This window comes from Hylobates moloch, unplaced genomic scaffold (assembly GCF_009828535.3).
Source record: "Hylobates moloch isolate HMO894 unplaced genomic scaffold, HMol_V3 SCAFFOLD_1, whole genome shotgun sequence".
Taxonomy (NCBI): Eukaryota; Metazoa; Chordata; class Mammalia; order Primates; family Hylobatidae; genus Hylobates; species Hylobates moloch.
The window spans coordinates 205,765,152-205,788,587 of NW_026652276.1; the positions used below are offsets into that span (position 1 = coordinate 205,765,152).

The 23,436-nt window shown below is 33.8% G+C and overlaps 1 protein-coding gene across 5 annotated transcripts in view; it reads right to left on the reverse strand.

Annotated features, from left to right (window-relative positions):
- The window catches only part of POT1 (protection of telomeres 1), a 103,464-nt gene that overhangs the window by 18,982 nt on the left and 61,046 nt on the right, over positions 1–23,436 (reverse strand). For 4 of the 5 annotated variants that reach the window (XM_032761615.2, XM_032761616.2, XM_032761614.2 and 1 more), the window contains 6 exons: positions 20,356–20,646; positions 15,946–16,101; positions 10,013–10,179; positions 8,920–8,999; positions 3,985–4,041; positions 156–312 (listed from right to left, as the gene is read on the reverse strand). In XM_032761615.2, coding sequence (XP_032617506.1) covers positions 156–312; positions 3,985–4,041; positions 8,920–8,999; positions 10,013–10,179; positions 15,946–16,101; positions 20,356–20,646 — 908 coding nt within the window. The remainder of the gene's footprint in view (positions 1–155; positions 313–3,984; positions 4,042–8,919; positions 9,000–10,012; positions 10,180–15,945; positions 16,102–20,355; positions 20,647–23,436) is intronic. The other variant, XM_032761618.2, reaches the window with a different exon arrangement.

Genomic DNA, 23,436 nt, shown 5'->3' on the forward strand with positions numbered 1-23,436 from the left:
AGAATTTAGCATTTTACCTAAAAAATTTACCACTCTTGCAAAATATAATATATATATTAACCATTTACTTATTCCTAAGACACAAAATTATACATATGTGCACATATACACACAAATAATATGAAAACGTTTGTTTTATTATGGAAAATACTCACAGTAAATGACATTTAGGGCAATGAAGTTTAACAGACTGAAATAGTCTTCTGGGCTTATATGACCTCAATTTTGCTCGGATGCGGTATTGTTGCGGAGCTTTTTGTTTCAAAATGGCACATAGTGGTGTCCTCTCCAAATATTGATGATCTGTAAGTACTGTAAAGAATTTTTATATTAAATCAGAATAACAAGAATCATATTTATGACATGCATCCTCCTGAACCAAATACATACTATAAAATCTAATTAATTTAAGCTCCATTAAGTGTCACTCCATGAAAGCAAAGGTTATGTCTTTATTCCCTGATGTATACCCAAGGCCCACTAGCATAGTGCCAGGCACACAGTAGGTACTCAACAAATGTGTACTAAATAAACGCTGGATAATTTGGGGGAAGAAATAACTTAATTGCCTAGTAAGCATTCAAAAAAGCAAGGTTTATTTAGCTAAGAAAATATTATGCTAGGCAACCGTTTAAGTTCTAAGTGGTGTCTGCCACAAAAGAATGTAACAAAACACACTTGCAAAATATTATTTGCAAATATTATTTGCAGGCTCTTGGATGTTTCAAATCAGTTACTTTTTATGGAACCACCATTTATAAAATCAGATTAAGAATAGGAAGGGACATTAAGGGTGATCTAACTGTCACGGGAGTGGTGTAGTAGTGAAGAGGAAGTTTGGGGAGTTGGAAGGAGGGAGTGGAGGAGGAGGGAGAGGAAAAGTAAGAGGAAGTTGAATCAAACTGGAAAAAAAAAACTCAGACAAAAGCATGAGGAGCAATTGCCTGGGAAATAGGTACAATAGGTCTCCTCAGCTACTTGTGGAAAGATGGCCTGGGATTGTAGTGATCAGTTTTTACTGGGAAAAAGTATAAAATTGCTGGTGACCCTTAGCTTAAGGCAACAGCTTGCTATACACTCTAGCTTAACACTTTCATGTGTTTTAGAAAATGGAAATGATGTACAAATCTTATTAACCTCAATGGCGAAGACAATTCCTTTCAGTACTGAGCTTTAATCCAATGAAATTATTGTTGAATTAGTTTTCCTTCAAGGAGCAAATGGCCAAGAAGGACAGAAGTTTACCAACAAGGCTCTCTGTATCACTTAATTAGATATTTCAAGTAATTACAACTCTTTTCAAATATTTCAGTTAATAAAGGTTTATATTTAAGAAGATACTTCTGTGACAAATGAGTCTGCCCAAATATATTCATCATTTATTATTTCTCATTTGCCTTTATCAGAGTGGAACATTTATTACATCAGAGTGGAACATTTATTACAGTGGAACATTTTGCTGTGGTGGCGGTTGTGTTTTTTGTTTTTTTTTTTTGGAGACGGAGTTTCCCTCGATGCCCAGGCTGGTGGAGTGCAATGGTGCGATCTCTGCTCACCACAACCTCTACCTCCCAGGTTCAAGCGATTCTCCTGCCTCAGCCTCCTAAGTAGCTGGGATTACAGGCATGCGCCACTACACTCAGCTAATTTTTGTACTTCTAGTAGAAACGGGGTTTCTCCATGTTGGTCAGGCTGGCCTCGAACTCCCGTCCTCAGGTGATCTGCCCACCTCGGCCTCCCAAAGTGCTGGGATTACAGGCGTGAGCCACTGCACCCAGCTGGCGATGGTTTTAAAAAGGCCATTGGCAGACCTGATCAATTTAGTGTAAATTGCTACACAGTGATAAGAGCAATTGCTTCAAACTCATATTTTAACCTAAAGTTTTTAACTTTTCATTTTAAAATGCTTTCCAACTTAAGGAAAATTGCAAAAACAATACAAAGACCTTCTGTATAATCTTCACCAAGATTCACCAATTGTTAACATTTTTGCACATTTATCATTGTCACTGTGTCTGTCTTTATCTGTCTCTCACCACATAAATATTATTGAATCATTTGAGAATAACTACCAGACATTATGTCTCCTTTCCTCTAAATCCTCCAGTACGTATTTCAAAAGAAGACATTTTATTGACATAATTACAGGCAATTTTCAACATTAGAACATTTAACTGATTTATTACTATAATCAAATTAACAAACATTACTCAAATTTCTACAATTGTCCTCAAAATGTTCTTCTTAGCATTCATTTTATTTTCAAGTCTAAGATCCAATTCTGGATCATGTATTATATTTAATTCTCATGTCTCTTTAGACTTCTTTAATGTAAAGTAAGTCCTCGGCTTTTCTTTATCTTTCCTGACACTGATATATTTGAAGAGTACAGCCATTTATTCTATAGAATAAACACCAATTTGGGTGTTGTCTGGTTCTTCCTCAGGCTCAGATTTAGCTTATGCATTTTTGGCAGGAATAATGCATAAGTGATACTGTATGCTTCTCAGTGCATCACATCAAAGGGCATACAAAGTGAGTGTTTCTATTACTGTAGACCTAAACTTTATTCAGCTGGTAAAGGTAGTGTCCAATCACTTCTCTACTAAAAACTTACTGTTTCTCCCTTGTATTTAATAAGAATATACTAGAGAAAATGTAAATATCTTATTTTTCATCAAATATCCTGATAGTTGAAGCCACAGATTCACAACTAACTCAACCATGACTATCATGGTTACAAAATGGTGATTTTTTTTTCTAATTTCATTATCCCTTTTATATTTGTTATTTTGCTTTAAGAAAGATATTTCCACTTAACCCCATATATTTTATTTTTCCTTTATCATCATCAACATGGGCTCATGCATTCCTGTTTTACTTAATTAGTATTAATATTATTTGTTTTGATGCTCAAATTGTTCCTAGACATGTTCTATCCTAAGCCATTTGACGAGTTTCATCATTAACTGAGAACCGCCTTAACTTTCTAGTACTACAAGATTACTCCATACTAATCTTGTAATTCCCTTGTTCTAGTTCTGAAATCTGCTGTTTCACCAAGGAACTCTGATTCCTTTAGAGAGAAATATTGTTTATAAACCAAGATCTGAGCACTAGGTGGGCTTATGGCAACTGGAGTGCTGCTGCCTCTATGCCTTTTCATGGAAAGAGAGGGTACATATGAACACACATTCATACTGACACACACACACGCACACACACACACCCATAATATAAACAAATGTGTATATGTGTGAATACATATGTATCATACATACACATGGCTACATCGACTTCTGTATTTACCTAGAAAACATGAGTACATAATGGCACCTCCAATTACAACACAACATTAAAAGCTTTCATCAATCCTTCTCCCATTCATATTTGTATCTTCCTTCTCCAATTTGAGAAATTAAAATTTTTAAAATAGCAAATTTAATAAATTTGTGGTTAAAAATACTTTTCTGAAAAATATTTTTTAATCTTAGCTGATTTAACAGAAGGAGGGTACTTGATAGACACACTATCATTACTAACATTAAATTAAAATTTTGAGGCATATTGCAAGGAGCTCCTTTATGGTACACTGTTAAATGAATCATGTGACAAGATAACTCTTCATGTAATAGTTTAATGATACGTGTCTTTACATTGCATATTTTAAGTCATGTAACTCTAACAGAGATACATGACTTCAAATACATCATGTATTTAATGTTTAAAACATATATCTGTTTTAAACATTAAGTCTGTTAGAGATACATAATTTAAAATATGCAATGTAAAGACACGTATCTTTATGGGTTCCATTCTTTGCCAACAAGACACGGTAGAAGAAGAAAGTTAAATATGGACATATTTTAGCTTTAAAGGATATGTGTTCTACTATTAGAAAGAAATGGATTAGTTGGTAAGTGTAGAGGCAGACTTTATTATGCTCATTACTGTGCCCATCTCAAAACCGATACATAGTCTTACTTGTAGCAGATAGCTGTTGACATCTTTCTACCTCGTATAATGATACTGATCCAGAGCCTATAAAAAGGAAAAGGCAAAAAAATTAGGTCCATTACAACTTCAATGCAGCACTGAAAACAATGGAGCGTTGCTGACAGAAACTGAAGAAAATATAAATAAATGGTGAGATATGCCACATTCATGATTTAGAAGGCTCAATATTGTTAAGATATCAATTCTCTCCAAATTAATCTGTAAATTCAGCATAATCCTTCCAAAATAGCAGAGGCTGGGGTGGGCACAGTGGCTTACGCCTATAATTCCAACACTTCGAGAGACTGAGGTGGGCAGATCACCTGAGGTCAGGAGTTAGAGACCAGCCTGGCCAACATGGTGAAACCCCTTCTCTACTACAAATACAAAAATTAGCCAAGTGTGGTGCAGATGCCTGTAATCCCAGCTACTCAGGAGGCTGAGGCACGAGAATCACTTGAACCCAGGAGGCGGAGGCTGCAGTGAGCTGAGATTGTGCCATTGCACTCCAGCCTGGGCAACAGAACGGGACTCTGCCTCAAAACAACAACAAACAAACAAACAAACAAATAGCAGAGGCTTTATTGTAGAGATTGCAAAGCAGATGCTATCACTTATGTGGAAGTGCAGAAAATCTAGAATATTAAATAACATTTTATAAAATAACAAAGTTGGAGAACAATGTACATGACTTCGAGACTTACTATAAATTTACAGTAATCTAAGACAATATGGTACTGGCATGAGGATTGAAAAATAGGTCAACTGAATTAAATTAAATAGAGAGCCTGGAAATAAACCCACATTTACACTGTATTTTGATTTTTTACTAAAGCAGCAAAGCAATGTAAGGAGAATGCAAATGGTGCTGCAATAACTGAAAATTTAGTATGGGGAAAATGTATACTTCACACTATATTAGTAAGCACTGAATGGGAAGCCTAGACATAAGCCCACATTTATACTCGATTTTTGACAAAGATATTGAAGCCATCTAATAGGAAAAAGGAAACAAATGATGTCATAACTAGAAATTCCTATCTAAAGAAAAAATGTCTACTGCATATCATGTGACTACACATTAAAAAGGAAACAAACTAATGATATATGCAACAATGTGATTAAATCTCAAAAACATATCGTATGTACAAAAAGAGTACATATGATTCAATTTTTTCAAAGTTCTAGAACAGCAAATCTAGAGGGATTTGGGTTACACGTTTATGTATTAGTCAAAACTCATGGAGTGGTTCATAAAATGGAAGGTTGTCCATTTCACTGCTAATTTTACCTCAAAAATAAAAAACTCTAAATAACTACTAAACTCTAGCTAATTATGTTCATACCACAGTGTTTAGAAAATATACTTATGTCTGCAACTTACTTTGAAATGTATAAAAAATATAAATTAATGAATGAAGAGGCACATAGGCCAGGCACAGTGGCTCATACCTGTAATCCCGGCACTTTAGGAGGCCGAGGCGGGCAGATCACCTAAGGTCAGGAGTTCGAGACCAGCCTGGCCAACATGGTGAAACTGTGTCTCTACTAAAAATACAAAAATTAGCTGGGCATGGTGGGGGGCACCTGTAATCCCAGCTACTTGGGAGGCTGAGGCAGGAGAAGCTTGAACTCAGGAGGCGGAGGTTGCAGTGAGCCGAGATCGTGCCACTGAACTCCAGCCCGGAGGTTCCGAAGCGAGACTCCATCTCAAAAGAAAAAAAAAATGAGACATATAGAAATAAATACACGTGATGGAGCAAACAAAGTAAAATAGTTATTGGAGAGTCTAGCTGGTAGTTATTTGAGTATTCATTGTACAACTGTTTTAACTCTACCATGTATGAAAGTTGTTATTATGTTGAAAAAATACAGTGTAGAGGAAATAAAAGCGGAGATGGATAAAATAGTAAAACTTATGAAATTTAATAGAATGACCAAATGAACATCAAAAATAGGATTTTACTCTAACAAGAAAGCAAAAGTAGTAGTCATAGCATTAAGGTTACAAAATGCTTTCTAAAAAGAAGAATTTAAGACTTTAAAAACGTGTATTTTGTAATCACTTTAGCTTACAATCTATTATACATAACAGTACACTGTGTTTTTATAATTTATTTTATAAAGCATCATACACAAACATATCCTCAATATTGCTAATAAGTGGTATAAAAATCCAAGTCAAGAGGACTTGAATGGACATCTCAAGTTGGCATGGTATAATTTCAATAAATCTAATTTAGTAATTAATACTGGCCATTACAACATGAGATGGAAATAATGGCAGAAACCATAAAAGTAGTCAAATAGGAAAATGTGTAAAACATACATGGTTGCCCACAAACTGACAAAAATATAATTCAACAGAAAATCAGATAACAAGTAAGAGCAGAAAATCTGAGGAAGAGGGAATTAAAAACGTTCGTAAATATATAGTAAGATTTTCAAGTTTCCAAGTAGTCAGGAAAATTAAGTAAGAAACCCCTTTCACCTGCTGAACTGTGAAAAATTACATATAGTGTTAACTTCCAATACTGTGAAGGTGTGAGTAAAGTATATTCTCCTATACTGCTATTTGAATATAAATTCCTATGACCTTTGGTAAATAATCTGGCAGCATCTATTAAAAAATGTGCATAACCTTAGATACATCGACCTTACTTTTAGGAGTTTATTGTGGAGAAGTAAAAACATGGAAGTACATATATTCAAGGACGTTTATTAAAGTATTATTTGTAAGAGCAAAAAAACTGGTAACGATCTCAATGTCTATTAAATGAAAAATGAAAAAAGTGTAACATTATTATTACGCAGCTATAATGAATTTGAGTCACATGAATTAGCCCAGAAAAAAAGATCTATAATGTATTGTTGAAGAAAGCAACTATTTATTATAGTGTGATTTCATTTTGGTAAAAATTTAAGAGAAAGAGAAGAGTCATATTGTTTATATATAGGTATATATGTTTGTATAAAGATGAAGTGATTGAAGGAATCACACTAAACTGTTAAATCTTACCTCAGGGAGTAGGGAATAAAGGCATAGTGAAAACTATTCAACTACATATTATAACACATATTACAGTGTACTTTAAAATAATGAAACTATCATTTTAAAATGAAAAAAGATTGTAAAAAGTATGAAGTATAATTACAAATTATACTGTCTCCAAGTGATTTGTCATTTGAACTAAATTGGTTTCCTAATAGTAGTTCAAGTAATCATACACCAGGCCAAAATGTTATCACGAAGTTGTTAGCATTTTAAAATATGGAGAGTTTTAAAACAGAGAGAATGAAGAAAATAAATGTAAAGTATGTACAAAAACTCAAAAAGCCTGCATTTGAATCTGTCTTGATTTGTCATCAGTTAACAGCTAAGTAACTGTGGACAAATTATATGATATCCATCCACCAAAGCCTCAGTTTCCCACTGTTAAAAGGAGACAGAATAATTCATCTCATAGGAGTGTTGTTAGAATTAAATAATAATGCGGACAGGTGCAGTGGTCCACGCCTGTAATCCCAGTACTTTGAGAGGCTGAGGCGGGCAGATCACGAGGTCAGGAGATCGAGACAATACTGGCTAACACGGTGAAATCCCATCTCTACTAAAAATATATAAAAAAAAAAATTAGCCGGGTGTGGTGGCGGGTGCCTGTAGTCCCAGCTACTCGGGAGGCTGAGGCAGGAGAATGGCGTGAACCCAGGAGGCAGAGCTTGCAGTGAGCAGAGATCGTGCCACTGCACTCCAGCCTGGGCGACAGAGCAAGACTCTGTCTCAAAAAACAAACAAACAAACAAAAAAAACAAACAAACAAAAAAATAAAATAATAATGCCTGCAGGCACTTACATGCCTACCAAGAAATGTATGTTAATTTTCATGCTTATTATTGGGATGGAAAGAGAATAAATCTCATAAAATGATTGTTTGAATCATAGCAGGGTAGGAGTTAGGTAGGAAAAAAAAAAAAAAAACAGAGAAACATGACCTAGATTCTAGGTCCCAAAATGCAGAAGTAGAAATTAAGACAGGCCAGGTGGGATGGCTCATGCCTGTAATCCCAGAATTTTGGGAGGCTAAGGCAGGAGGATTGCTTGAGACCAGGAGACCAGGAGGTCGAGACCAATCTGGGCAACATACAGTAAGATCCCATTTCTACGAAAAAATAAAAAATTAAAAAATTAAGAGTAAAAAAAGCCAGGCACGTTGGCATGTGCAGGACTACAAGTCCTTGCTACTCAGGAGGCTGAGGTGGGAGGATATCGCTTGAGCCCAGGAGTTTGAAGCCACAATGAGCTATGATCCTGTCACTGCATTCCAGCCTGGTCGCCAGAGCAAGACACTGTCTCTTAAACAAACAAAAACCCAGAAATTAAGACAAAGTGGTAAAGGAAAAAACAATGCACATTGAAAGTGTTCAAGTTCAGATTTGACTAGTCACTTATTCAAGCAGACAATATTAGAAGGACATATCCCACTGTTTGTTAATATTTTGTATTTAGATACCTGATTAATTCAATAAAGACTAGAAACTATGTATACATCTAACATAACTATGAGCAAAAAGTATTTGGGTTATGTGAAATAAGTGACAAAAACAATCTTTGTTCCCTTTAAAAACTGACAAGCAAAATAGTTGTCTATGAAATCAGTACAGTTTTCTTGTGAATACACACATATGATATGTATAGATCATAATCAAGTAATCACTACCACCCAATTTGAAAACATAATTATATAATTCAGGAAGAAGCCATGTTTACTTTTTGGCATAGGGCACAGCTAAAGATTTTAATATGTTCCTCTACTACATGAAATTTTTAATGAGAGACAAAGAGAAGACATTAAAAAGAACTATGTTGACAAAACTATTTTATTTAGCAAGAACTAAACTGTCAATGTTAAAGATTATCCTTACTTGGAAAGCTGTCGTCGGGTTCTGATTGACAGATAACATCTGAATGCTGATTGGCTGTCAAATTTGCAGATTCCAAATCCCTATAATTGAAAGAATACAATTTCAAATTGCATAAAACAAAGTCAATATAGTAAATTTAGCTCTACCCACAAAATCCAGAAATTCATTGAAATTGTATGTAAAATTTTGTATGTATATGCATTCTTCACCAAAGGATCTATTGCTTTCATCAGATTTTCTGAGGGTTCAAATTAAAAACCTGAGTTTAGAAAGATACAAGTGAAACAGCAGAATGATGAAATAATACAAACAAAAATAAACTGGGAATTTAATGGATGGCATTCTGAGTCAGAACAATCTATGTCTAGATTCAAGAAGCTAGATATTAAAAATCAGTGAAATTGATATAAAAGTAATAAAACAGGAGCTAATTTAATGTCACACTGATTCCAATGAATTAAAATGTAGACAAAAGTTATTTAAATTTAATGAACAGTATGTTTTCTCTTTGAAGATATGAAGATTTTTAAAATTTCTAGAATATTGACCAAAATGCTTCTACACACAGTACTCACTAGGAATACCTTGGGAAAAGCAGATATAAATATATAGCAGGTCTAAGATACTATTTACTTTCTGGCACATGTAAAAGTTTTAAAAAGTTTAAAAGAGAGTGATACACCAAAACGTGTTATCTATTTAATCAGTGGCACTTCAGAAATATATTTTTTTCATGAAAGAATTAAATATTTTTGGAATCTTAGATATGTATCAAATTTTCCAAACTTTAGCTAAGGTTTAGTTTCCACTGTTTGTTGCTATACTTGGAGAGTGTGGTAAATGATAGAAGAGAAGCATGAGTGTAAAAGCCAGATTCTAACTCTTGGAAAACTTCAACTATAACCCTGGCTCTGCTACTACTTAGCTATATGAGCCTATAATCATTTGATTTGTTTCATTTGGCTCATCTATTTAAAAATATGGCGAATGGCACAAAAGGCTAGGGAACTATCAGAAGCCCCAGGAACAATATTATCTTAGAAATTGGCTTAATCAATACCTTATTTACATTTTCTAAATACTAAAAGCTTACTTTTTCAGTTGATCCACATCAGAGTTACTTTCTGGCAAGACCCTGATTCCCCGACCATAACTGGTACCTCCATGAAGATGAAACTCTAAACTTAACATTGTCTGATTCTCTGAATTCATTGATTGAAGTTTGGTATGAAGGCTATAGATTCTGAGAAAGCTTCCAACCTAGAAAATAGATCATTTGTTATTTAGAAAGTGGGGAAAAATTAAAATGCTTCTGATATTTAAAACTTTAATAACCAATATGGGGCCAATGAGGGCACTGACCAGTCAGGAAATATACTAAAGTATCTGCAAAGTATGCTATATGAGTGTGGCTGAGTATCAGCTGCATGGAGACTATATCAAAACTAAATATATGGACATGTGCATGCATATGCATGTGTGCACACATATACATATACACACACATTCAACTGTAAGAGATATATCCATTTCAGATATACTAAAATGTGAAAAAATATTGTCTTAGCATCAATAAAACATAATGGTTAAGAAACCCATTACCTAAACGGAATTCAAGCCCTCTATTTGACTAAGGTTTCTGAAAATGCCTTGCTTCAACTAGTTTAAGGATTAATTAAATATGATCCCGAAGATACTGTCATTACAAGAATACTAAGAAGAAATTTTAAATATGGTACTATCGAAAAATAATAAACATTTTCCATCTTACAAGTTCTATGGAAAGAAAACTTCTGCATCTGTGCCTGCACCACCACAGTGTGAAACACTCTTTGAGTTCAAACATAAGAGTTAACTAATTAGAGTTTTGAATTAAATGTTCTATAGTTAATCTTAGATGTTTTGCTAAACTTAGCCTACAAATGTCTTTAATTATAGACCACTGAGATTTTTCTTTTAATGGAGATTTCAAATGAGAGAGATGCAGAATGCTATTCAAAGATATTGACAACTACCTAAAAGAAGCCATATAACCTAAATCACATTTATATTTATGAAGAAAGATTTAGAAGCAAAAGGAGTCACAAACAAGGAAATTTAATTCATTTGTATAAATATAGCACTGCTGACTACTGGGTGACTATAGGGATACCACTTTTTTTCCCCCACAAGTTCAGGATTGAATAACATCTTACATAACAAAAAAGCTATATAGGTTAAATATTCTTTATCTGAAATACTTGAAACCAGAAGTGTTTCAGATTTCAGATGTTACAGATTTTGGAATATCTGCATATATATAATGAGCTATCTTAGGGATGAGACCCAAGTCTAAACATGAAATTCATTTATGTTTCACATACCTGTTATACACATAACCTGAAGGTAATTTTTTATAATATTTTCAATAATTTTGTGCATGACACAAAATTTTTGTACACTGAATAATCGGAAAGCAAAGGGGTCACTCTCATACTGGCACTCAAAAAGGTTTGCATTTAGGAGAATTCTGGACTTTTAGATTACAGAGGCTCAATCCTATAAAAGGAAACATCTAAAAAAAAAAAAAGATGAGTAGCAAATCAACTTTCCAATTCTGCTTATTGTAGCTTCTCTTAATTATATTTCCCCTCATTACTCATTACTCTTTTATTTCTGATGGAGGATATAAACAAAGGAGGTAAGGAGAAAACCCACACTCCCAGGTGCTACTCCTTCATTCCCAAGATCTTTTTTCCCATCCAATCATGGGTTTTATGAGGAGCAGGCAAGATATAAGCCTTTCCTTTGACCTCTTTCACTTACATCTATATCATAGCCAGCGAGTAGTATAAAGAAAGTTAAAGAAGAAAAGCACAAAAAGAAAAAAGAAAAAACTAATTTTCCTCATAGTCTTAAAAGTGAGATATTGGAAAAAACATAAAATTTTCCAGTTTTATCTCATTCTTTTTGACTTGATTATTTTGTGATTCTTTTAAAATACGTGTGTATATATGTAAATATATCAGTACAGCACACGTATGTATGATCTACAAAAGATTTGAAAGAAGGCCTAAACACATGGAGAAAGATATTCACATACAAAAAGCTTTGATATTACAAAAATGATAATTTCCTCCAAATTAAACTTTAAATTCTATGCAATTCAATCAAAATTCCCAGAAGCTTTCATGGAATCTGAAAACCTAATCCAAAAACTTATACAAAAGAGAACAGTCAAATCAATTTTAAAGAATATGAGAGGGGAGCTTTACCCTACCAAAAAATACATAAAGAGAAAAGATAATAAACATAGGTGTACATACAAACCTACATATGGAGACACAGAGAAAGAGAGCAAAAAAAAAACCAGAGCAGGCAGGGGCTCAAAGACGGTTCAATGTGCAGAGTTTTACTTCCTAAAATTTAAAAGTGTCTGAAATAAATGTTGCAAAACATTTAAAAATAAGGTGAACACACGGGTGTTTATTATACTATCTTGTCTACTACAGTATTTTTTAATATAACAAAATTTTGAGGCCAAGATATAAGTTATTCACATAAAGATAAGTTGTTATTATCAAAAATTCCTTATGGAGGCAGCATTGTATTTTTTCAAAAGCTTGACTAAAAATATTATGAAACGTGCCAGATGGTCTATTATAAAAAACAAGTATTGGTTAATTTTGTCAGTATTAAGATTCCAAAAATACAAATGAAACATCAACCAAAAAATTATATAAATATAGTTTAAAAAACAACTATAGAAGTCTATTTAAATACTAAAAAAAAACTAGAAACACTAAAAAAAAAAGCAAAGTAAATATGGCTAGTAAGAAATGACTATCCCTTTAGAAATAATCAAACGATTCCTCATAAACTGTCAAGAATTTCTCTTTAGGTTTATTATTTTTAATTCCCTGAATATGTCTCAAAATAGCCAACCAAATCACAGCTGTTGAACTATTGAAGGCCAAAACATAATTATGACCATGTATATTTTATAATTAACAACTGTGTCTGGATAAGAGTAGGGATTTAGAAAGTAAAGCTTTAGTTTCCAGACAAAAGATTTGAAATCTCAGTTTATGTGACTGGGTCTGTGTAAAATGTTTAGGGAATGATATAACAAAAAGTGAGATTCAGAAAATAGTTAAGGGCAATTTGGGCTCTAAAATATATTGCTTGTAGACATTGATTATATTACATTCTATAATTGCATTATACTGTCCTCTTTATTAAAATAAAAACACATTTTTTCCTGCTCCTATACAACAAAAGTCTTTCGCACTGGTTCCAGGTATTTTGACACAAAAACGTAATTTTAAACAGTTGTCTTGAAAGTACCAAGAAGAATTCATTTATATCAATGTCACATGAGTGAAGAGTTCCTAAATTAAGAAGAAATGTTACAGAGGTTGTCAGAAAACAAATAAATGTGATGTCAATGTGTATTAAATAAAAATCTAAAGTTATATTACTTACACAGAGAAAAATCATTTTCATTTTTATATTGCATTGCAGACAAATAATATAATGCCATGATATTTTCACAGAAAACAAAGTGCCATATATTTTCTTAATTATGTGTGCTCATATCACCCTCTAGTGGGCAAAATAAAGAAGAACATAAAAAAGGAGAAAAGAATCTGGAAAAAAAATCCACAGCATTCACTGATTCATTCATTCAGCAGCAGCTATTACTTACTTCATCCTCACTACAGTGAAAGCACTGTGATAGGTGCTGTTCAGGACTAAGACAAGAAAAGCAGGAAAAGCAGAAATAGAAAGACCTATGTCGGAAGACCTATGATTGGAAGCAGTATAGGGAAAGAGAAGAGAATAAAATGGAGAAGGAAGGTATGCAGAGTGTGGAACTGAGGTGAATCTAAAATGTAAATTCATTTTATTTATGAAAGAACTCTATGAAAAAACCTCCAGAACTGAACTTATCATTATATTTAATTTTGAAATAAACTAATCAATGTAGATAATAGCTTTCAGGGAAATAATGTCAAAAATATATCTTCAATAGTGTTTTCTGATGTCACAGATGTATGTGCATGCATATATAGACACAGAGGACAAGAGGACAAAAAAGTACAGTCACTATCTTCCTGGACCCTGGATTTAATCTAATTTATTGATCTGAGTTGGGTAAACTTACTTGTTTTGTTGTTGTTTTGTTTTTTAATTACTATTTTTTCTGTAACCCAGAACAGTGTTGATGGTGAACTTATTTGTAATACAATGTAGAATGGATATATTTGCTACTCCATGGCCACTGATTTATAAAGGGAAATTGGGCATTGAAATTCAGATCTTCACTCTTACTGTTTTCTTTTAACTTCCTATAAGTAGGCTAGAAGATATTTGTGATGTAGATCACTTCCATTTAATGCTTTAAAAGATTAGCTCTGCAAAGAGACATTGTGGATTCAAACACTGGCTTCATCCAGATAGGTACAGGAGGCAGGGAAATTCTATGCAGAAGAGGGCACGTCCCCAGCAAGGACCCTGCTCCCAAGCTGAAAAGCCTGATACCACAGCCCAAATTGAGAACTTACATCCCTGTTTTCCTGCTCAAATGTTGCCTTTTCTAAAACCACCCATGGCCCACCCCACCTGCCATCCTGTGCCCATAAAAACCCCAGGCTCAGCTGGCAGAGGAGAGAGGCAGCTGGCCATCAGACACTATGGCTGGATGTCAGAGAGAAGCAGCTTGACTTCAGAGGGACAGCTTGATGGTGTAACCTGGGAGAAGAATCTGGCCAGAGAGGGCCAGACTTCAAGGTAAGACTACCTTCCTGCTCCATCCCCTTTACACTTCCCCTTCCCACTGAGCCACTTTCATCAGTAATAAAATTCCCTGCATTTACCATCTTCAATTTATTCTTGAGACCTCATTCCTCCTGGATGATAGACAAGAGCTCAGGTGCCACAAGTGTGGTGTGAAAGTCAGTCACAGCTACCCTCCACTGAGCTGTTAACACTTAAGCTGTCCATGGACGACAGAGCTAAAACAGTACTGTAACACTTCCTCTGGGGCTTCAGGGGTCACTGGCACCCTCTCAGATGCTGCTGTGGGGCCAGTACAGTTTGCTTCTGCCCGTGCCCAAAAGCCTTTGCCCTGGCTCCTGCACCTGCTCACCTGCATGCTTCCACTCCTGTGGTCTGAGTGAGTGGAGCTCTCCCCTGCCAGCACTGAAGCGGCTGGCTAGTTCCAGCACCCGTGGAACTGGAGTCAGTTCCCGCCCATGAAGCGGTCAGGGAAATACCCTGCTTCAATCCAACTAGCTGTGGAATCTTGAACCACTGATTTAACCACTGAATGCCTCATTTCACATTTGTAGAACGAGATGACTATCATCACCTATCTTATAGGAGAGTACCAAATGCATATGAAGTGCCTAGCAAAGGTTACTCTTATTATTTATTGTATTATTATTTATCATTTTTTACTACAAAAAGTACTTTCAAATAAAAGATATAATAGAGAAAAAAATTCCCTACAATTTTTGTTAATAGTTAAGTACTGCCATATCTAAACTGTGCACCTTAACGTATTTCAGAAGACAGTATGCAAATTCTATAAATTACACAGTATACACACACACCTAATTTACAATATATATTAGAAGTAATTTAACAATTTGTTAAACTAATGAACAAAAAGTTATCAGCTACATTCTATCAAACCAGTTTACCAAGCTTAGCATTTAAGTTAGCAATATTTTATATAGCCTTTTTCACTCTAAAACAGTATTATCTCACACAATAAAATTTTTCTATACTATTTTCACAGTAAAATTATGTATACCTTTAAGATATTTAAGAAAGATTATTTTAAAAATTGCTCTAACCCATTAAGTTTATATTTTAATAATTTACTGTAACATACATTTTACAACTTAAAAATCAAAGAAATAAATATAATTTCTACACTGTATCACCTATACATGTAACCATATATAAAAAATTTACATGAGCAAAAATCACTATAATTTATAAAAACATAAAGTAACATTTTTTCCTACTCAACATCACCTTCAGAGATCTTGCCACATGAACATGGTTATCGTAGACTAAAATGTCTATTGTCAGATTTTGTAGCCGATGGATGTGACTTAAATCACCTTCAAGAACAAGGTCTTGTATTAAGACTCTCCAAGATGGAAATGGCGTCCTGGTGCCATCCCATACCTGCCATAAGAGAGTAGAGTAGTTTTATGACCCTTTCGAAAAAATGCTTGTGCTAAAAAGTTTTTTTCCTGGGAACAGTACTTAAAAGTAATTAAACTTATGACTCTGAATATTGGCACTATTTTAAATATGACATTATTTTCTGATTGTTAAAGAACTACATATGAAATACAGGTAATGTGGAAAATGTAGAAGAATGTAAAGGAGAAAGAGTCACACTGCCATAAGCTCAGAATAAATATTCCTGAGTCAAGCGCTTTATACAATAAAAACAAACCAAAATGGTCTTGAAAAACACTCGTATGTATTAAAATATTTTTGCATATAAACACAACTAGTAAAATTACGAATGCTCTAAAAATTATAATAGTAATACATTTCTTTGACATTAATCAAATTATTTTTATGAGATTCAGTCTCATTCTTAAATTAGTTGTAAAGCATTATTCTGATGTTTCCATACAAAGAAGTAAATGTTGCAAATTTGAATAATTTCCTTTATATGATGATTTTCTGGTTCATATTATGCTTTTTGTTCTCCAAACCATATTACAGATGAGACATACAAACTACCCACCAGCTCTGGCTATAAATGATGCCTGGTTATTTATATAAAAAAAAAAAAAACATAAAACAAAACACACAAAAGATAAGGCCGCACCAATACTGTAGATATTAAAACAAATAGAATATATACACTTAGAGAAAATTCAGTTTGAGAGTATTGCTCAGAAAAATAACATATAATATTAACAGAATAGAGAAAAATATGGAATGATGTCAGATCAACAAATTTATTAAATTATATTTAATGCAAATGATTGGTATACCATGGCTACTGAAAAATTAAAATAAATGCACTGTGGTTAGTAAAAAAGGTACCAATATTAATATTGTGCTCAGGTTGAGATGGAAAATGATTATACTGTTTTGTATGTAACCAGACGTTATATCGAGTAATGTCTAGCTCCTCTGTTATTAAAAAATATAATTTAAAAATTATTTCTGATACATAAGAAAATCACTGTCTGGAAAAAAAAAGTCACTCATAATTCTATTTTCCAGAGTTGAAAACAGTAAAATGTTGCTTTATAGGCCTCCCAATATATTTTTGCTATGTACATGTACATTTTTAGTGTGTAAATGAAACTACAGTAATCACTAAATAGACTATCATGAAATTCTATCTCAACAAGTGTATGTCTATAATGTCATTTTATGGTTACAAAGTATTTTATGGTGACATTTACAATGTTATTTTATGGTCATCCTACATAAATAGTGTAATAGTGTACACAATTCTCTATTGTTAGTATTTGTTTTTTTTCTAATTTTTCTACTGTATTCTCATTTTTTATACTGTAAGAAAGATATATTCTTTTAAATGCACTTTTGTAAATATTTTAAATTATTTCCTTAAGATAATGAAAATAAAATTGCTGAGTTGAAGGGTACAAAAAGACTTTTGAGGCTTACTTTTAAATTGTCATAAGAAAGGGTTTTACTAATTCTTTTCTTTTTTTTAAATTATACTTGAAATTTTGGGATACATGTGCAGAATGTGTAGGTTTGTTAGACAGGTATACATGTGCCATAGTGGTTTGCTGCACCCATCAACCCGTCATCTACATTAGGTATTTCTCCTAACCCTATCTCTCCCCTAGCCCCCTACTCCACAACAGGACCCAGTGTGTGATGTTCCCCTCCCTGTCTCCATGTGTTCTCACTGTTCAACTCCCACTTATGACTGAGAACATGAGGTCTTTGGTTTTCCGTTCTTGTGTTAGTTGGCTGAGAATGATGGTTTCTAGCTTCATCCATGTCCCTGCGAAGGATATGAACTCATCCTTTCTTTGGCTGCATAGTATTCCATGGTGTATATGTGCCACATTTTCTTAATCCAGTCTACCATTCATGGGCATTTGGGTTGGTTCCCAGTCTTTGCTAATGTGAATAGTGCTGCAATAAACATACGTGTGCATGTGTCTTTATAGGAGAATGATTTATAATCCTTTGGGTATATACCCAGTAATGGGATTGCAGTGTCAAATGGTATTTCTGGTTCTATATCCTTCATGAATTGCCACACTGTCTTCCACAATGGCTGAACTAATTTATACTCCTACCAACAGTGTAAAAGCGTTCCTTTTTCTCCACATCCTCTCCAGCATGTTGTTTCCTGACTTTTTAATGATTGCCATTCTAACTGGTGTGAGATGGTATCTCACTGTGGTTTTGATTTGCATTTCTGTAATGACAAGTGATTATGAACTTCTTTTCATATGTCTGTTAGCCGCATAAATGTCTTCTTTTGGGAAGTGTCTGTTCATATCCTTTGCCCACAATTTAATCGGGTTGTTTTTTTCTTGTAAATTAGTTTAAGTTCCTTGTAGATTCTGAATATTAGCCCTTTGTCAGATGGACGGATTGCAAAAATTTTCTCCCATTCTGTAGGTTGCCTGTTCACTCTGATGATAGTTTCTCTTGCTGTGCAGAAGCTCTTTAACTTAATTAGATCCATTTGTCAATTTTGGCTTTTGTTGCCATTGCTTTTGTTGTTTTAGTCATAAAGTCTTTGCCCATGCCTATGTCCTGAATGGTACTGCCTAGGTATTCTTCTAGGGTTTTTATGGTTTTAGGGCTTACGTTTAAGTCTTTAATCCATCTTGAATTAATTTTTGTATAAGGTGTAAGGAAGAGGTCCAGTTTCAGTTTACTGCATATGGCTAGCCATTTTCCCAACACCACTTATTAAATAGGGGATCCTTTCCCCATTGCTTGTTTTTGTCAGGTTTGTCAAAGATCAGATGACTGTAGATGTGTGGCGTTATTTCTGAGGCCTCTGTTCCATTCCACTGGTCCATATATCTGCTTTGGTAGCAGTACAATGCTTTTTTGGTTACTGTAGCCTTGTAGTATAGGTTGAAGTCAGGTAGCATGATGCCTCTAGCTTTGTTCTTTTCGCTTAGGATTATCTTGGCTATATGGGCTCTTTTTTGACTTTTCAATATTGTATTTTAAACTAACAGTTACATGACAGTTGTTTTCACTTGTCCAAAAAAGTTATCTGCTACAATGGGATGCAGGTATATGTTGTGTTTCTGTAGAGAGAAAAGGTAGACTCAACTATTTCAGCTAAAAGTTGGCACATTTTATCTTAGAATTTAAGAATTTTCTAAAAACATAGTCGAAAGACAGAATATGCCTCACTGCATAGTAGTACAGTCCTTGTCACAGGAAGTGTTCAGTTGTTGGCAAATGCTCATTTGTTAAGAACGTCACTTTTGCCAGAGAGTATGACTGGCTGACCTAAGATTCGTTCTAAGTTTGTTTGATTTTATATTGCTTTAGCTTCAGCTTTATCATATTTGACTTATTTAACTTTCTGCACAGCATGTATTTACGACTTTCTCATAATATTCCATGTGTATATGAATGTGCTATTTTCAACTGCTAGAACTTTGTATTTTATTCAATGATTTCTAACTTCTCTGTTTTTTAATATGGGCAAGGTGTAAATGATAATAATGCTAAACTCCAAGACTTGTCCAAGTGCCACTGCACTCCACTTCTTGCCCTATTATTCCAAAGAGAGTATAGAGAAATAACCATAGGAGCAGGCCTGAATAGGCATTTGTTCAAATGGATCCTCCATAGGATGTCCAGGCAAGAAAAACATCAGGCATCCAGCTTCTCCAGAAGATATTCTCTAAACTGGGATAGGTATATACAGAGATTTGATGGGTCTTAAGTTATTTGTTTATCTTGCTGATTTAAAAGCAAAACACAGTAATACAAAATGCTTCAAAACTATCCATGGTATGACTATGAAGTAGGCAGTGAAAGATATGAGGAGAGAACCCAACATCAATGGGACAAAAAAGTAAACAAATGAGAGGGAAGGTGACCTTGACAGGGAAACAGAAATATTCATGTATAGGACTACAAACTATGAAATAATAGAAAACAAGTCTACATCTTATTACTACTAAAATAAAAAAATGCATAAGTCATACTATATTTAACATGTAGATCTGATAACACTATATTTCTCTGGAAGGAAAGTGTAAAATTTTAGAGAGGTACAAGAGTAGAGCTGCATGAATATTGAGGCTCATCAAATATAGTAAAAATTTAAGTTCCTAGTATGATATACAGCATGCATATTTATCTCATCAGAATGCTGAAACATAAGCTCTTTATAGACACGTAAGTGGTGCTAACTTATAATTCCCATTATTAAAAAATATGTACCTTTAGAAGAAATGATGCTCCGTCCACTTCTGCTTTGCCCAAGAGCTGACAAGTCAGGTCAAAATACTGCATTGGCTGAACATCACACAATTTTAGTAATGTCCAAGACGGTGTCATATGAGTAGATGCCCAAACACGTAAGGCTTCTACCATTTTGTGGTCCTCAGTAGTGAAGTTAAAATACTTGCTTGAAGTGCGAGGTATGATAGGGGCTCCCAAAGTTCCCTCAAACGTCAAAGATGCAAAGCCAGAGCTGGTGATACCCTGAGTCTCCTTTTTATATACTTGAATCTAAGAAAGTAGGGCAAAGTAGAAAACATACAAATAAAATAGCTTACTGATGCAGAACCTACAAACCGAAGAAATTGGAAAGATTATCAATTGTGCCAGCATAATTAAGAGAGGGCATTTTTTAAAAACTATTTTTCATTTAATTAGCATGTAAATTCTACACTCAAGTGCTGGTGCTACACCAAGATACAGAAGTATCATGGAAACTGTGAACCTCCATGCAAAATTCACTTACATTTTTTAAAGAGCTAGGTGGTAGTCTCCCTAATCCTATCAAGCTTGCAGTTTTACATTTATTAGGTTTTTTATTAAGGTGTAATTTATACAACGAAAAAGGATCATAAATGACAGTGACTTATGAATATTATAGAAAAGACTAGAACACTTGAAATATGAGAATATAAAGTGAACAAAATGAAGCTCAGGCTAGAGTTTAATCAGCGTGACTGAGAGCACTGAGATATGCCATAAGCTCTTTTGCTTTCTGAATTCAGGGGCTGTTATCAGAGGCACATACACTTATATTGTTACATCTTCATGAAGTGACCCCTTTGTCCTTATGAAATGCTCCTTCCAAAACTCTCTTGTAGTAATATCGTTACTTCATTTCCCTTGTTTACTTTGTACATTTTTTTCCTACAGTTTTAGTTCTAACTTGTTTAGGTCTTCATATTTAAAGTGCATTTCTCGTAGGTAGCATATATTTGGTTCCTATTTTTGTTCAATCTTTTCCTTGCAATTGGAATTAGTCCATTCACAGAAATGCAGTTATTAACATGGCCATATTTGAGTCTACTATCTTATTTGTTTTCCTTTTTTTCATACTGCTTTTTTGCTTCTTTTCTTTTTTAAAACCATTTTTTTTTCCTATTATTCCTTTCTTGTTTTCCTTTTGGAATTCTTATTAGTGCTCCATTTCCTTCTTCTTAGCTATGAATAAATCTTCAACTTCTTAATGTCTACTTGGAATCAATATTGTTCCACTATGTACTTTCTACTTTCCATTTCATACTTGCCACTTCCTATTTTACGCGTTCTACTTCACAAATATCTTTTCAATGGTAGAATTCCATTTATTCATCCCACCCATCCTTTGTGTTACTGTTGTAGTATTTTTTCTACATATTTTATAATCTCTACCATGTAATATTACTGGTTTTGCTTTAAATAGGCATTTATCTTTTAATTAAATTATGGAAAGAAACAAAAACATCGTGTTTACATATTTGCTATTTTTTTCCATCATTTCTTGTATTTTTGTCACTTCTTAACTATCCAGCTTCTAGTTGCTAGCATTCCTCTTTGGCCTGAATATCATTCTTTAGCATTAATGCTATGCAGATATGCTCCCATGGACTATCTCGTTTTTCCTTTATATAAAATGTTTTTATTTTATTCTCATTCCTGAAGAATGTATTTGCTGGATATAAAATTCTGTGTGAATAAATTTTTTTCTATCACCATATAAAACTTATTTCTTTGTTCTCTGGGTGTCACTGTCTCTGGTAAGAAGTGAAAGATGACTGGTATTGTTCTCCGACAATGCATCATGTTTTTCTCCAGTTGACTTCAAGATTTTTCTCTTTTTCAAAGGTTTCACCATGTTTTGTCTGGATGTGCATTTCTTTGCACATACCCCGCATAAAGTACATTCAAGTCTTTGTTTTTCATCAAATTTGGGTAAATTCTGGTCCTTATTTCTATAAATATTTCCCTTCACCCTCTCTCCGCTTGCATCCTAAATTACATGTAACATTTGATACTGTTCCATAGGTCCTTAGGGTCTATCAATTTTTATTTAATCCTTGTTCTTCAGATTAGGTAGCTTCTAATGATTTGTCATCAATTTAACTTATATCTGATCTATTTAGCCCATCCAGTAGATTTTTCATTTCATTTGTTCTTTTCAGTTCCTGAATCTTTTTAATAGTTTCTACTTCTCTGATGAAATTTCTTATCTTTTCATTCATTTAACATCTTCCTCTAATTCAGTGAATGTTGTTTTGCTGCACCCATTAACTCGTACCCTAAAACCTAAAGTATAATAATAAAAAAAAAAAAAAAGAAGTTTTGCCAGCAGCTGGGAGAATATTTCCAAATAAGTCACTTCAGATTATATTAGAGCTCTAAAATAAAAAATGAATACACAATAAACAAGTGTTTGTCCATTAAAAAAAAATTCAGTGAATGTATTTTTGCTTAATTCCTTTTTTAAGTTATTTTATTTATTATTTTTTTTTTTTGAGAAGGGTCTCTTTCTGTCACTCAGGCTGGAATGCAGTGGTGTAATAATATTTCACTGCAGCCTCGACCACCCGGCCTCAAGGGATCCTCTCACCTCCACTTAATTCTTTGAAAGTCTGTATAATCTGTGCTTTAAAGTTTTTGTTTAATAAAGACAACATTTGGGCTACCATGGAGTTGGTTTGGAATGTGTATGTTTTTTTCTTTTTTCTTGACTAGGGGTAACACTTTCTTGTTTTCATGTCTAATATATCTTTTGTTCTTTACTAGACATCGTAGATGCTATACTGTAAAGACTCTGAATTATGTTGGCTTCTTCTGACAAACACTGATTTTTGTTCTTGTTGGCCACTGAGTTGTTGTCTGGTCATCTTAAACTCATGAATGCTTGTTTTTATGCTTTGTTAGGGTGATCTGTGGAAAGCCCATGATGTTTCCCAAAGTCTTCTACCTTGATGGGACTCACCCTGCAAACTCTCTGCGAAGTCTTCTCCGTAGAACTTGTTTTAGGCTTTGATAAAACATGTGTAGAACAGGCCTTACTAT